This window comes from Protopterus annectens, chromosome 8.part1, assembly GCF_019279795.1.
Source record: "Protopterus annectens isolate FY-2018-M chromosome 8.part1, PAN1.0, whole genome shotgun sequence".
NCBI lineage: Eukaryota > Metazoa > Chordata > Ceratodontiformes > Protopteridae > Protopterus > Protopterus annectens.
Genome location: NC_056742.1, coordinates 391,764,261 through 391,780,616, shown reverse-complemented (window position 1 = coordinate 391,780,616; position 16,356 = coordinate 391,764,261). Strand labels below are relative to the sequence as shown.

At 39.5% G+C, this 16,356-nt stretch overlaps 1 protein-coding gene across 1 annotated transcript in view; it reads right to left on the bottom strand.

The window, feature by feature from the left end:
• LONP2 (lon peptidase 2, peroxisomal) overlaps nucleotides 1-16,356 on the bottom strand; it is a 1,625,174-nt gene that overhangs the window by 1,374,825 nt on the left and 233,993 nt on the right. Inside the window, exon 6 of the mRNA XM_044081964.1 lies at nucleotides 3,798-3,892. Coding sequence (XP_043937899.1) covers nucleotides 3,798-3,892 — 95 coding nt within the window. The remainder of the gene's footprint in view (nucleotides 1-3,797; nucleotides 3,893-16,356) is intronic.

Below are 16,356 nucleotides of genomic sequence, written 5' to 3'. Positions count from 1 at the left end.
GTTTTCTTGACTTGACTACTTATATGTATATGGTGACACTGTGGCTGCTCCTGAAAAACTTGCTGTTTAGTCAACATTACCATTTATATTAATATTCATTTTTACTCAGTATAATTGGGTACCCTTGTAAGAGCCTTAGAGTAGCTGGCTTTGCGGTGCACTAGTGACAGTAACTACCTTATAGTCTGGGCAGAGGGGCATAGCTAGTAAAACTGTGCCAGCCTTTCCCAGGTGTGTGTGTGTTGGTTAGCTATTTCTTCTGCTCACTCTACTTCTGTCCGACGGCCCACTGCCAGGGTGATAATTTGCATTTAAATGCACTGAATTTCAACTGCCACCTCTCTACACACCTGCAGTGGATGTCTAGGTCTGTTTTTGAGACTCATCCATCCAGGACTGTGGAGTTTTTTTTTTTTTTTTTTTTTTTTTTTTAACTTTTGATCAAATGATTATGGGTATACTTTTGATAAAACGATTATGGGTATGTTGGGTGGTAAGCCTGCCATAGTATTTAAAAAGGACAGGTCTTTCAAAAACTTGTTAAAAAGTAGACAGTCATCTAATACAGGTTTTAACAACAATAATAAGGCATTAGGTAATTTTAAATGTGGGATGTGTAAACAATGCTCTTACTTAACACCCACAGGGAAAAGGTTTAAATTATGCAATTTTATTTCCTAATTCAAGGACATTTTAATTGTCAGTCTAGGAATGTGGTGTATCTGGCAAAGTGCCTACAGTGTTCTGCTTTTTATATAGGAAAAACTTCCAGACATTTAACTAATGCATGTGTAAACATGCAGCTGAATTTAAAGACCTTGGTTTTGGGTTTTCTGTAATATAGCAGATTGCCCCGGATGTTCTGGGTAAATTATTACCTGAACATCTAGAATTATGTGAATTAAAGTGGTAATTACAGCAAAACTCCTTTGTTTACCCTGAGCTGAATGATCATCATGGCAGTATTAATTGTTTGCTGAAACTTAGGCATCTAGAGAGTTAAAGATTTAACCAACAGTTTTAATTGTTTTATTGGATTATTGTTTTATTGATTGTTATCTTTAGCATTTTAAGCGGTGTTGTTAGATGGTTTTTAGTTCTGATGAAGTCTCCCTTTGTAATGTTCTGGGACGAAAGTGCTTAACCTTTTACTGTATTTGCTACTGAATAAAGGGGTTGTCGAGCACCCCTTGGCTGTCTCTTCAAGTTTTTTTATTACTTTATTGGTTTAATTCTCTGGTTATTAGGTCCGTTTTTGAGACTCATCCATCCAGGACTGTGGACCAAATTTCTTACCTCTATCAGACACAAATAAGCTGAAGAGTGACAGCCCTGGCACTCGTCTTACAACACTCCATAGAATATGTGCCTTGCCCCTAACCATCATCCTCAGTTCTTCCATGCAGCCATTCCACCACCAGCTTTCTAAATTCCTACTCTAGTACTAGCTCATTACAGCTTACTGCGTAGTCTTCAGTGTGCTGGTGAGTGAAAGGCCTTAGTGAAATGCAGACTGATGATCATCAATTGGCACTCCATCCAGTTCTGCTGTTAGCCAATCATAGCAATGCACGAGTCAGACTGAAGTCTCTTGCTGGCTGTGAAGCCATGCCTGTTTTAGTCCCAAAACTGGAAGCCATATAGAAAGACCTCAAACCTTCCTCTCTAGCAGGTCCTTTCCAGGTCTTTCCCATGGGCTACAAATGTATTAGAGATTTTTGTGAGTGGCCTGCCTCTACTTGGCATTCCACCTGAGACCTGTGCTTTTGTTCTTCAGTACATGAAAGCTTTATAAAGTGTATGAACAGTGCATGAAAAGATGGAAACTATGTACTAAACTGATAAAAGATGGCTATTTACCCATAAAGCACAAACAGTTAATTAATGTGTGCTTATAAAGTGCTACATGTGAATGACAGTTAAAAACACGTGCTCTGCAGTAGCACACAAAAAGGCAGCTAATATACAGAGCATTACAGATACAGGACCACATGTCCAATATACAGAGCATTACAGATATAGGACCACACGTACTCTGTGAGGTAGACACAAAAATGTACAGCAGCTAATATACAGAGCATTACAGATACAGGACCACGTGTCCAATATACACAGCATTACAGATACAGGACCACATGTACAATATACAGAGTACTACAGATAAAGGACCACATGTCCAATATACAGAGCACTACAGATAAAGGACCACATGTCCAATATACAGAGCATTACAGTTACAGAACCACATGTCCAATATACAGAGCACTACAGATAAAGGACCACATGTCCAATATACAGAGCACTACAGATAAAGGACCATATGTACTCTGTGAGGCAGACACAAAAATCTACAGCAGCCAATATACAGAGCATTACAGAAACAGGACCACATGTCCAATACACAGAGCATTACAGATACAGGACCACATATACTCTGAGACAGAGACAAAAATATATGACAGCCAATATACAGAGCATTACAGATACAAGACCCCATGTACTCTGTGAGACAGAAACAAAAGTGTACGGCGGCCAATATACAGAGTATTAGAGATACAGGACCACATGTCCAATATACAGAGCACTACAGATAAAGGACCACATGTACTCTGCGAGGCAGACACAGAAATGTACAGCAGCCAATATACAGAGCACTACATATACAGAACCACATGTACTCTGAGAAACAGACACAAAAATGTACAGCAGTCAATATACAGAGCACTACAGATAAAGGACCACATGTCCAATATACAGAGCATTACAGATACAGGACCACATGTACTCTGTGAGAATATGGCAGCCAATATACAGAGCACTACAGACAGGACCACATGTACTCTGCGAGACAGACACGAAAGTGTACGGCAGCCAATACACAGAGCACTACAGATACAGGGCCACATGTACTCTATGAGACAGACACAAAAATGCACTTCAGTAAACCAGTCAAATGCACAGATTAAGAAAACCAATGCATCCGCTCAGTTGGACAAGTTATTTACCTTCTGGAAAAAGGAATATACTGCTTATGCAACAGATTGCTTGCCTGTTTAGTTATTTATTTAGTTTAATTTTTTTCTTCCCACCCTCAAAATAACAGTCTTGGCTGTCCCATGTGTTCCTGAATCCTACTTATGTCTGGACATTTTCCCTTTTTATGGAGGCTATTTCAACCACTCAACACCCTTTGCATGAAATACTTTATCTCCCGAGCCATACACCTTGTAATGCTAAAAATCATATTCTCTTGTCCTTATGATAAAAGTGACACCACTAGAAAACAGAACACAAAGTCATCAATTTTATCTAAGATCCCCTTAAAGAATTAAAGCAGTCTAATAAGGACAATGGACATTAAAGACTAGGATTTTTAAATGTTAACAACAGTGAGTGAAAAAAAATAAGGATGCTGCTCTACATCTGGAAAAGAGGTGCACCAACAGGAATACAATGCCTATTTCTGCATTCCTCCTGTAAAGAAATGGAGATTTAACCTATAACAATACAATGCAGGATGGCCATGACAATGTGCTGATAATCAGGGGGCACTAAACAAGTAAATGCTGAACATGGCCACAGTACAGATTCATCAAACATACTGCAAACCACTAAAAAGTCAATAAAAATTGAGAGAACCGCTGTGATCTGTTAGAATAAGAATCCACAACACTCAAAAGGCATGAAAAAGTGCTATGAGGAATGTTAAAAGTGAACATGAAAAAAAATGTTGTAAACCACATGTTCATGTGCTCTTTCTTTACAACAATTGTCAAGTATACTTTGACTGCACATACCTGTTGTACTTTTATTCCATGGCAGTTCAATCATTAGCTCCAAGTAATTTCGTGTGAGTGCATACTCTGGCATTGACTGAGGCATTTTCTTTAGTCTGTAATGCATTCAAAACAGAAATGGTCAGTGAAGCTGCTTATTTCTGAAAGAAATACAAGTCACTTAGTGAATGAATCAATGAATGAATCAACCAACCAACCACCTAAACAAACTGAGCTTGATTAGGTTACACTACTGCTACTATACTGTTCCCACCACAAATCTACCATCACAGTTTTTTTTTTCTTTTTCATTTTCCATCATTATTGGTGTCCCTCCTCAAATCAGTATAATTGCTGCTCTTTTCATTTGTTCCTAGTATTCTGTAGAATGTCCTTAATGAAATCTTCAGTTTATCAAGTTACATTCATCACTACTTATATACGTCTCCTATAACACTGCAATTTGCAGTCTATGTTTCTTAATGTGATTTAACATTGCATTTTTCTATACCTATAAGGACATTTATGTTCCACGTCAACATTGACAAAGCTGCCTTTCTGTAAAGTCAATATACCTCTTTCTTACAATGTAGGACACCTCTGTCTTACAGATATTCATTCAAAATATGGTCTAATACAACATTTTTACACCTTTATTTGAGCTCATATCACATTTTCCACACAATGCAAATTCAGTCTGACCCCCCCCCATTGTCCTGTCAATATACTCAATACACAAAATATATACTATGTCCATTAAAATAAAAAAAAAATCCCTCCAGCTATGACCAGCTCCTCCAATTTGACAGATACACAGATATTCTCTATGCTACTGCCATGGTTAACCATTGAAAAGTACATGTAACAGCCTACACACACACCTAAGTACATTACCTCTTATTTAACTATTATTTTTTTTATCCCAGATGGAGAAAAAAACTTCTATATATACAGTTGCCCATTAAATGGAAACTAGCTCTTTGCAGAAAAATGCACTGACTACCAACGGACAATGAAACTAATCCTGTAACTTCATACTCAATATATTCCTTAAAAAACAAAGCAGCTGGGGATGAATTCACTTTTAGTACCATTTATTTCCCTATTTTATTTGACCTTCCACTATCTCAAAGCTACAAGTCACTGCCCTTTTAAAAGTTAATTAATAGATTTCTCAGATACTTCTTCCAACTTCTAGAAGATATCGCCTGCATTAAAGTTGCAAATAATACTGCTTCCTGCTAATCAGCCACAAGATTCTTCACATCTACAACTTATTTCTACTCCCTTTCTGGTTGAATTTTCCTTACTATGCACATTTTCCCTTGCTTACATCCAAGCAATGCATCTACTGGACAGTAACCAGATGTACCTCTTTTACAGGTGTTTTGACACTTAATTGTTTTATTTTGTTTTATATTGGAAGAGCTCTAGAGAATGTGCTGCTCAGTCAGTCACCATACTAGCAGTCTCAGGCCTAGATTTTATATATGCCCAAAACAGCTTGATGAACTTGAAACTTTTAAATACTTTGCTAATTGTTTAAGTTATTTTTAATCTCATTTTTAGTTGACTGTTTTCTTTACGATTCTAAAAGGGCCAAAGGGTAATGTACAAAACTAGCTAGACAAAATACAAAACTAGCTAGACAAAATACAAAACTAGCTAGACAAAATACAAAACTAACTAGACAAAATACAAAACTAGCTAGACAAAATACAAAACTAGCTAGACAAAATACAAAACTAGCTAGACAAAATACAAAACTAACTAGACAAAATACAAAACTAACTAGACAAAATACAAAACTAACTAGACAAAATACAAAACTAGCTAGACAAAATACAAAACTAGCTAGGCAAAAAGTTGAAATAAACAAGCAACTGAAGCTGCAGAAGATGGAAAGTGATGGGACAGAGCTCTAAACCAACAAAGCCTACTGTAAACATTTAAGGCCAAAACCAGACTAAATTCTTTCATGCTATACCCATCCACATTAACTGTGTGTGGTGTAATAAGGTACCAAGGATTCCTGCAGTAGTATGTACAACCCCTTCAATACCTTCTTGCTGCAATGTAGGTCCCAACCTTTATATAAAGATCCCTAGCTCTACAGAAGCTGCAGCTCAGGAAATGTGTTTGATTAAATATCTCCCTACTCCTCATGCATTACCCAAACTTTACCAAATGGTTTAGAAGTTCTTAAGGAAGGGGGTAACTTTTAGCTGAGGTCATTCATGAAACACAGAAACAGACTGAGCCACAGCCGATTTTCTGGAAAAACTTCAAAATGGCACAGAATTCCTGAAACTCTACACCAAAATGATCACTGGGTATTACTAAAGGGAAATAAAACAGCAGTTTCTAGAACCCAAAAGTTTGTGGGGAGAAATAAACTTCCGACCCAGCAAAATAAAGCCTGCTTGCTTAGTTCCATACTTCTTCATACAGAATCAAAGATATTGTACTTACAAATTCCCTTCACTTGCTTTCCTACCTCCAGCATGACCACAGGATGTGCTGAAAACATCTATACAATATGGAAAGTGAAACACTTCACTTCATTAATCCTTGTGTAGTGCAAAGTATACCAGTAATGAACGGAATCCAATACAGAAAACAATATTACAGTTCAGTAGAGAACCAGCTCAAGAATTGGAAATATTTTTGGGTCTATTAAAATCTTACCTTATTTCAACCATGTGGTGTACAAAAACTGTTGACAAAAATTAATTTTACTTACAATGGAGTGATAACGCAATTGTGGAACATCTTGCTGTTTAACGTCAGTCTCAATAATGTATTTTCCACTGATACTACACTTGTTTGCATGTTAAACTGCAGCACAGCTTAAAATACAGGTACAGCCCCAGTGGCATACAGGGGATAAAGCCCAGGCTATGATCCAGATGAACTGATACCCTTGCTAGCAGAGGTTTCTGACGCACAAAAAAAAAACAGTAAGATGTTCAGCAAGTGAGTAATCACTCCATTGTAACATACAAGGGAAAATTATTCCAGAGGTTTGGGAAGCACTGGGTTACAAACTTGTCACTTCACCATGTTTATTTTATCTGCTGGTGAGCATTAGGTCCTTGGATCTAGGCAAAGAACCACTGATCACCACTAAAACTAGTAACCACAAAGGCAAACAGAAAGGTGAACTCGCACTGCATTTTACTGAAACCACTCCAGCAGTAAACACGTTAGATATTTCCATAGTTTCCATCCATTGTTTCAAAGAGAGTCTATAGTGAAGGGCCAATTAGTAAGATGGGCCAGGATGGGGTCAGATGACTGTTTGTTTTTGATGGAGTGTGAAAAGCTGTTGGATATGTTTATAAAACGTTTGTGTACATGTACATATTTTATATTTACACACCATACATATTTAAACATGGTTTTATAGATATTGCACTTTATTGTATGTTTTTGTGGTCAAGTAACTGATATTTTAAACTTTATTTTTTACATTGCATATACATGATTCTTCTGTTACAGTTTTTTTTTTAAAATGCTGAATTCATCATGGTTATGTGATCTTAGTGATGTATTTAAGTGAGGTGTTTGTCTTACTGCAGTAGTTCTGATGAAGTCCCATAGTGGATGAAAGCTCTTAACCTGTTTACTGCTGGAGTGGTTTCAATAAAGTGCAGTGTGAGCTCACCTTTCTGTTTGCCTTCATGGTTACTAGTTTCCTTGGATCTAGTACTTGAGGAGATACAGGAAGTCCAAGACAACTGGGTCTCTAATGACTCAGTAAGAGAATAGAAGAGCATCCCTCAAAAGTCTAAAAGACACCGAATAAAGGGTTAGAGCTTCCTGTCTCTCTTAGTCGCTCAGAGACTTTATGTCTGTGATCTCTTTTTGTTAGGAACCTTTGGGATCTTTCTATTTGTTTGATATGTTTAGTGAGATGGTTCCTGAAGTGGGAAACTGCACTCAATAATTGGTCTGATCAATGGTAAGTATAACGGAATGACAACCACTTTAGACCTACGCAATACTCCTTTGGCAATTTGATGTGCTAAATAAAAGGATTTCCTGACAACTATTGTCATATGATGGTTAAAAGAAAGGGAGTTATCAAACCAAGTTTCTAGTCCCTGGCTATATTTTTTGTTTTGTACTGGTGTGTTGTCTATGCAGTATGAGGGGAGTTGTTGTCCACTAAAATTGATGACACTATCATTTTTAGCATTTAGTTTGAGTATTTTTAGTACATCACAAGTTTACCAGAGAATTTTCTTTCTGGAAGGTTTGAACATCAGTGGGTGACCTAATAATAACACCAGTTTGCTGCTATCTGCAAACTTTGTTAGCCAGAGGTCTTGGCTCTGTTTCTTGGACCTCAGAAGTAAATGCCGAAAAGGGGAAGTCCCAGGCACTGGGGGAAAACGTTGGTCACTTTCATGCTTCCTGATAAGGCACTTGCAACTCACACTAGGTGAAGTTCTACCTTTCAGACAGTTTTATATCCATCATACTACAAAATGGGTCAATTTTAAATCATATAGGTTCTGTATGACACCAGAATGGAGATTGGTGTCAAGGGCCTTGGCCAGACCAAGATATGTTGCGGACTGCATGGCCACTGTCTACAGCCTCCATAACCCTTTTGAAGTATTTTACCATATTCAATGGACAGGATCTACTCTACATAAAGCAAAACTGTTGAAGGTCAGGTCTAATAAGATTCTTAATACTCCAGTTTTTAAGATCAATTATAATATATTCCATGGCTTTGCAGATGAGGCTCGTAAGGCTGACAGGTCTGACGTTAACTGGATAATTAAAATGAAAGTTAGGTACATACCATAAGTATAGATCTGTGTTGTCTGTTTCTGTCCTCAATGGATGGGTTATCAGATCCATCTAGGATCAGACTTCAGCCACTCTTGGACTTTGGATCCAAAGCTCAGGCTTCTCCCTTTACCAATAATCCACTGTAACTAGGGAATTAACTCATATCAAGTTTGTCCATATCTTACAATAAAACTATTATATCCACCTACAAAAAACAAACACCTCACAGAAGAAAATGGTTTCCTGGCCTAGAGCTCAAAGAGTATATGACCAAACCACTGGATGGAAGACTGTGGGAGGGGCATTGAGGAAGGACAGAAGCAGACAACACAGATCTTAGGTCTCATGTAAAGATATTCCATCAAGATAGCCACACCAAAGAAAGTTCTAGATATGGACTGTAAATCCAACTCATAATGAGCTATGAAGGTATGGACATTGTACTAAGTATCACCAACATAAATGTCATCAAGTGGATACTCTGTAAAAGAGGTCTAAGGAGATAGCTACTGATCTAGTTGAAGGAGTCTTAGGTGATTTAGGTAAGGATAATCCCTACCCTTTTATATTCATATGAAATATAATCAGATAACCAGTGAGAGTGAGTCACTTTAGACACTCCCCTTTTTCAATATGGCTGTAGAAAAAGGAAACCAACAATTGGTCAATCTTTCTAACTTTCTTAGTGCGATGCAATTAAACATGAAGTTGATGGTGCACATCCAACAGGTTAACATGTATTCTCCTTTGTTGGCTACTTTGTGAAGAAAACAAGAAGGTCGATAGACTGATTAAGTGACAATTCAGATGCCACTTTAGAGAGAAAAGAAGGATTAGTTCTTACAGAAACTCTGCCATTATGGAAGGCCAAATAAAGAGGTTTACAGGAAAGGGTATGCAATTCCGATATCCTCCGAGCAGAGGTGAATACCATCAAAAACAAGGTCTTCCAAGCCAGATATTTTAAGTTGACCATATCTGCAGGTTTAAAAGGGGGTCTGTTTAAGGGTTGTAGAATGATAATTGGGGGATATATGTATGTCTCCCAAATATGCAACAAATTCTAGAAGATTTAGGATCTTTGCTTGGAAGTATTTACATAGGTATTTTTTATTTCCTCAGGTAGACATCAAATGTTGGAGGTGTGATGGAGAAAAAAAAGTAATTGGGAACATATTTTCCGGGAGTGTAATGAGTTAGCAGACTTTAAAGATTCCCTGCAGACGACTCTGTCAGAGATACTAGGTAAGCAAATTGGTGTAACTAAGGAAATAATTTTTTCCAACTACAATACAGAATTGGAATTGCCTAGACACAGTAAGGCCTTACTGAGTCTAACTATGGTGGCTTCCAAAAAAGTAATTACTAGAAAATGGAAATCAAAGTCTAAACCAACTATACTAGCAACAGTGAATATAGTAACAGAGATAAACAATTGGAATTTGGATCTTTATAAAAGGGTAGGCACAAATTACATACAAAAAAAGGGAATTGTGGGAACAATACATCCAGAAGAGGAATGAAGTTTAAAAGAAGGCAGGATTTGAATGAGCTATGTAATGTTTGACAATGACTGGATAGATTATAAGTGATGTATAATGTCTGCAACTAAAATTACATCAATATGGTTTGTTTTCATTTATATAAATGTATGATTGCCTATGAAATATGTGGTAATTTAATACAGATGTTTGCTGTTTAAAAAAAGAAAAAGGCTTGTAAAAGGATGGCAACATCCAAAGGAGAACAGGGTTCCTTAATGGGAGGCCACACGAAGAAAGGCAAGTATCCCTAAGGAAAGCTCAATCTAAGGGAGGCAACGGGTGACTGATTCTGTCCAACATGAAAACTAGAAATGACTGCTACTTGGACCTTGATAGTACAGTTGCTAGCCTCATTGTGAAATAGAGAAGCCAGGAAATCTAGGATCGCCAGAGAGGAGCTGAAAAAGTGCCCAAATTTCTACTGGAATCCCAAATAGAAAACATTTTCTATTTACCCTTGTAAACCTTCCTGGCAGATGGCTGCTGTGAAGAGGCCAAAATGTGAATGACTTTGTAAGAAAGCCTAGACTTTCTAGCCATCATCAGAACTGGAGAAATCATGCTGTCAACATGAGGACTTGAATGCCTGGATGAAGCATCCCAGACAGGTGAAAGAGAAGATCTGGAGCTGGGTCCAGCACCCAAGGGGGGGGGGTGAAACAGTAAGATCAGAGGAAAGGAAACCACATCTGACGAGACCAAAAGGGGGCAGTGAGGATTACCATGGCCTTCCTCCACAGTGTTTTGTGGTGGGAGGGCAGGCATAAAGGAAATGCCAAGTGTGGGTCAGAGCATCCTTCGGAGACCCACCTTCCTAGGGGATCAGGGCAAAGTAAATGTGTACTTGGTGTTGAAAGGAGAGAAGAAATCAGAGCATGGCTGGCCCCAGAGGCTGAAAATCTGATTTGTCACTGTCTGGTTGAGAGACTTGTCATGAAGGAAGAGGAAAGACCTGCTCAACCTGTCTGCTAAAACACTGGACTACCCTGACATGTCCATTGCTATCAAAAAGTGGTGAGAAGACGTCGCTCATTGCCAAATCCTCATGGACTCTCAACAGATGGTGTTCTTCCCTGTTTGTTGCTGTAACAAACTTACAGACATATTTGGCTATCTGTACAGAGTTCACACTACTGGGAAGGGAATCCTGGAAAGTCTGCAATGCTAGGATAACCGTCCTCATTTCCAGGATACTGATGTTAAGACTGGCTTCTGAAGGGGACAAAGTGCCTTGGACAGACCCCACCCCCCACCCAAGATGGGAAGCATCCATGGTCACTGTAGCTTGGGGAGTAGGAAGAAAGGGTTGACCATTTCTATCGAAGATTCTAACCACCACTCAATTTGAGTTGTTCAATTCTTTTGAGAGACACTGGAAAATTCATGGGCTAATGTCTCATGGACACTGTACTAACAGAGCCCTTTGCAGCACTCTCATATAAAATCTGACAAGGGGAACTGTGGTTATGTTGTCTGCCATTGAGCCAAGGAAACCCAAAATCAACCTTGCTGGTGGTTTCTGATGGGAAAATACAGCTACTGCTTGTTGCTGGTGTGTGGCAATTCTCGATTCCAGTAGCATGGCTATTAATGTTGTGACTAATTGGGCTCCAAAGAACTCCTAGGCATGAACAGGTTAAAGTTTGATGGACTTGGCTGTTTTCACAGTTATCCCTAGTTGTGAGCAAAGTTACAGCAAGGAATTCCCGGCTCAGAGAAGATGATTCCTAGTTGGGGCAGTTAACATTCAGTCATCCAGCTATGGGAAAATTTAGAATCCCCATAGTCTGAGATTATTATAACCACTGCCATACACATAGTGAACACCAGGAGGGCTACAGTAAGACCAAAGGGCAAGGCTCCAAACTGGATATGACTTTTACTCCCAGTCAGCAGCAGAAAAAACTTCTATGCTGTCCGTCTATATTTATGTGGTAGTATGCATCCTGAAGGTCTATAGAGCACATCTAGTTATCCTTTCTCAACAACAACAGAATGGACTGCTCCGTGACCATCAAGAATGTCATCGGTTTCAAATACTGGTTCAAATGACTAAAGGTCAACAAGTGGCCAGAGGTCCCAGTTTTTCTGTGGCACCAAAAAGAACCTAGAGTAGTGGACACAGCCTTGCTGGTCTGGCAGGACTTCCTGGAAGACTCTATTGAATAGCAGCTGTTTTATTTCTGGTGCTGCTGCTCTGCTTTGAGAGGGTGGAATATCAGAAAGTTTTCTTAGGCAAGGAAAGAAAGAAAAGGGATGAATTAACTTCTGGTTACAATATTCTGCACCCAAAAATCTTGAGTGATGTAAATTCAGGCCGCGGAGTGCAAAGATAAATGCCTGCAGGTGGATAACCGTTCAGGAGCACAGATAAGGCCATTCAGAGAAAGGACCCCTGAAAGCCTTGGTTTTGCAGACCATCTCTGCATTAGGAGTTATGTTCACCATTAAGAGTTACTCCTCTGCCTCAAGGGGGCTTATCTATCACTAGAACTGTCAGGAGCAAACCCTTGTGACTTGCAGGACCATATCGTTTCTTCTCTCTCTTCTGTTCCTACAGAAGGTCCTCATATCCCTATAGCAGAAGGGGTTTTTCAGTCTTGCTCACTTCTAAATATAGTGCCTTTTACCTTTAGCCCAAAAAGGGTGAAGCTATAACAGGAAGCACTGATAAAAGACATGTGAAAATGCTCCACAAAGTCACACAGGAACAGCTAAGGAATGCTAACAGTTATGCCTGTGCCTGCAGCTCTCAAAGGGCCCTCTTGTCATGCTGGAAATGAAGTGTATAGGCACATTCAATAGGACTGAAGGGTGGTCAGCTTCATGGCAGACTTCTCCTCCTCCACAAATAGGGATCCTGAAAGGGACTGGAAATCTCCTGGGTCAAACTCCTCTGGAAGTGTGTAATGTGTGCCAAACAGTTCACACCTCCAAGTGCAAAGGTCACTGAAGCATAAACTTGCTTCCTAAATCTGTCCAGTGTCCTAGACTCCCTGTTAAGGGGACAGATGGTAGAGCTTTCCTCGGCAAGCTCCTTTTGCCAGCCGACACCACCATCATGGAATCAATGATGGGACCCTTGGTCCAATAAGGGCAATCCTTAACAAATGCCAAACATTTATCTGACTTGCATGAGATTGGTTCAGCCACGTCTGGTTTCTTCCATGTCCACTTACATACCAGGCTGACCATCATGTCTGTAGGAAGGACCATGCTCAAAAGTAGATGTACCGGCTCCAAAAGCTGAGGAAATAATGACTCCTCCTGGCATAGGGCTTTACAGGACCACCCCTTTTTCTACGGAGTGTCAAAATTTCTCAGAATGAGACATCCTGAAGGGGGATCTGGGGGACCCCTTCCCCTCGAAGTCAGCATATACAAAGACTCCAGAGTGGACTCAGCACGTCTCCTTTTGCATGAATGCTTCCGCTGACCCTCCCCAGCAGGGTGTCTGGGAGGACTAGGAAGCTGAAGTAGAGCCCTCAATGTGGACAGTCTTAAGACTATGAGGGCTGGCTGCCCAGACAGGATATAAAGTACAGGATCAGGACCCAGCTGGGGGAAATGGATGGATCTAATCTGGAAGGGGAAGTCTGCTCCCTAGAATGAGAGAGCATTCTCTCAAAAGCTTTGAAGGCAGAAATCAAGGCAGAAGCAGACACCCCTCTAGTAGGAGCTCCAGCACCTAAGACGTACTGGTTTCAGAGACCCTTTCGACTCCACTCTAAAGCCACAGCCTCGTTATCCAGCACTGAGGCTCAGAGTGGAGGGATGGCTCCGAAAACTTTGGAGTCAAGAGAGGACCGACACCCCCCCCTGCATCTGATGTCATTGTCTAAGAAACTCTGCGCTGCTTGAATCAGAGGTATGGTCGTAGATCACGTTTTCGGATCTGATGTGGACAAACTCTGGTAAACACCTGGATCCAAACCCACATGTCCGAATGTTGGAGTGGTGAAGTAGTAATAATATGATGAGGGGATGTGCTCAGCCCATGACACCAACAGTGGTCACAGCCAGGAGTACCCACAATTGGATTTGGGTACCAAGGAATTTCCTCATCATTCTAGCTACATCCATCTCAGAAAAGCCCCTAGAAAACCACACTGATTGGAGAGACAAAGCAGTGGAGAAGGGATTCGATGGGCGATGGAAAGAGGGGGGGGGGTCATAGCCTGGGCAAAACCAGCTCCAGGGAGAAACGTGGTTCTGACAGAGGAGGGGTGCTGGATATGATAAAGATCAGATCCAACCTCAGCATGAAATCCTAAGTCTTAGGAACCTCTGTGGCTGAACCACAGGAAGATGAACGACATGACAAATGCTTTTTGGATTCCTTTGTCGTCTTTTTTTCCTTCTCTTTTTTGTTTGCCTTGTCAAGACCTTCTCACCCTTGGACTTGTCAGAAGATTTCCTGGCAGAAGGGGAGAAAACAGAAACAGCAGAATGAGGAAGGAAAGCTTCTCCAACAGAGGCAGGGAGAAGACCCTTAATAACCAGTTTGTTTCTTCTTTCAACTAATGCCCTGGAACCATAAGCAGTACAAACAGGGCATTGCTCATCAAGACTGATGTGTGCATCTGAATTGGGAATCTTGTGGCCACAGGCTTATTTCTTAAATCCTACATGCTTTTCTGACATAAGAAGCCTACTCAGTTAACAACAAAACACCACCAAAATCCACATTTACAGCAACAGCAGCAGCAGAAACAACAATTATAGAAGTAGAACAGATATTCTACCACTAAGTAAACTACCACTGAGAATGCTTAACAGGGGAAATAGAGGCCAAAAGGGCAAAGATCCGAAAATTTGAAGTCTTAACTTTTTTAATTTGGAGTAAAGGGGAGGTAAGAAGGCAGGAAAAGGGAACATGATAAAGACAGTAGAGGATAAACCTCACAAATATCAAAAATATTAAAAGCTCTCACTTAGCTAAACCCAACCTGAGCAATGGAAATTGCTTCTGCAGCTAACGAGTGGCAAATGAATTCTGAGGCAACTCTCTAGTTAAAGTGGATTACAAGATTAAAGCAGATTACAGGAAAGGGGAGGAGCCTGCGCTTTGGAGCTAAAGTCCAGGAGTGGCTCAAGTTGGATCCTAGACAGATCTGATAACCCATTAGTTAAGGAATGGATGGAAGAGGCATCAAATCTTATGTTAAACAATTTAAGGAGCATGTCTGCAAGGCCATGTTTTAATTCTAATTAAGTGAACAGGCATCTTGTCAGGTCTCATGGGTGATGTATTTTTGGTCTTAGCTAGTACTTTCAGTAACTGATGTTTACATATAATTTGGGGAGTAAGGGATTCAGATATTTCAAGGCTTTGGAATGAAGTCTCAGGAGTGAAAGTGGCACTAAATTTGTTTTCAGTGATATTGGCAATATCCACTGGGTCACAGTTGGAGACAATTATGAATAAGTTCAGAGCAGTAAAGGGTATGGTTTCTTAGTTTTCCAACATGTACATCTTTCTATAACTATCTTTGATTTCACAGCCCATCCCAGGTTCCGTTCAGTGGACCTGATAGCATTTGTCATTTTTTTGTAATGCTTTTGATATTATTATGGAGATGGAGATAATTTTGTGGTTAAATTAACATATAGGACAAACAAGAAATACAACATATTTACATCACTTAACTCTTTCACAACATGCCTAAGTGGAATTTCATGCCTCTTAACACCTGAAGAATTCCTGCCTTGACAGCTTTTATATATATTTTAGGTATATTGTTTAATGATTTTGTGCCTTACTAGATATTACAGCCTTGGAGATGTGTATGTTTTTTATATTGCACTAGCACTTTAATGTTCCTTTTAGTGATTAATGTCTTGCCTCCCATTGGTTGGTTTATGATTAGGGAATCTTTTTAAATGCTATGTTATTTTAATTTACTGTTAGTCTGAAGAAGCGGGGTTTGTCCGCGAAAGCGCTTACTTTCTGTGTCTTTATCAATAAATATTCCTACTGTGTGCCACCATCTCTTTTTTTACAAGTTCGCTATATTTATGTCATTGGTTGCTTTATCTGATGCCTAGTATTTTTATTTTTACATGTAAAATACAGACAATCCAGTTTTCAACCTACCTGTAAACAAATGCATATACATATCAAGAACTATAAAAGTTACAAAAAAAGTTAAAATACAAGTTATTCAGCAAGCCCACCTCTTAAAGATGATAGTAATACAGTAGACAGATATAATGGTAATGTTATATTA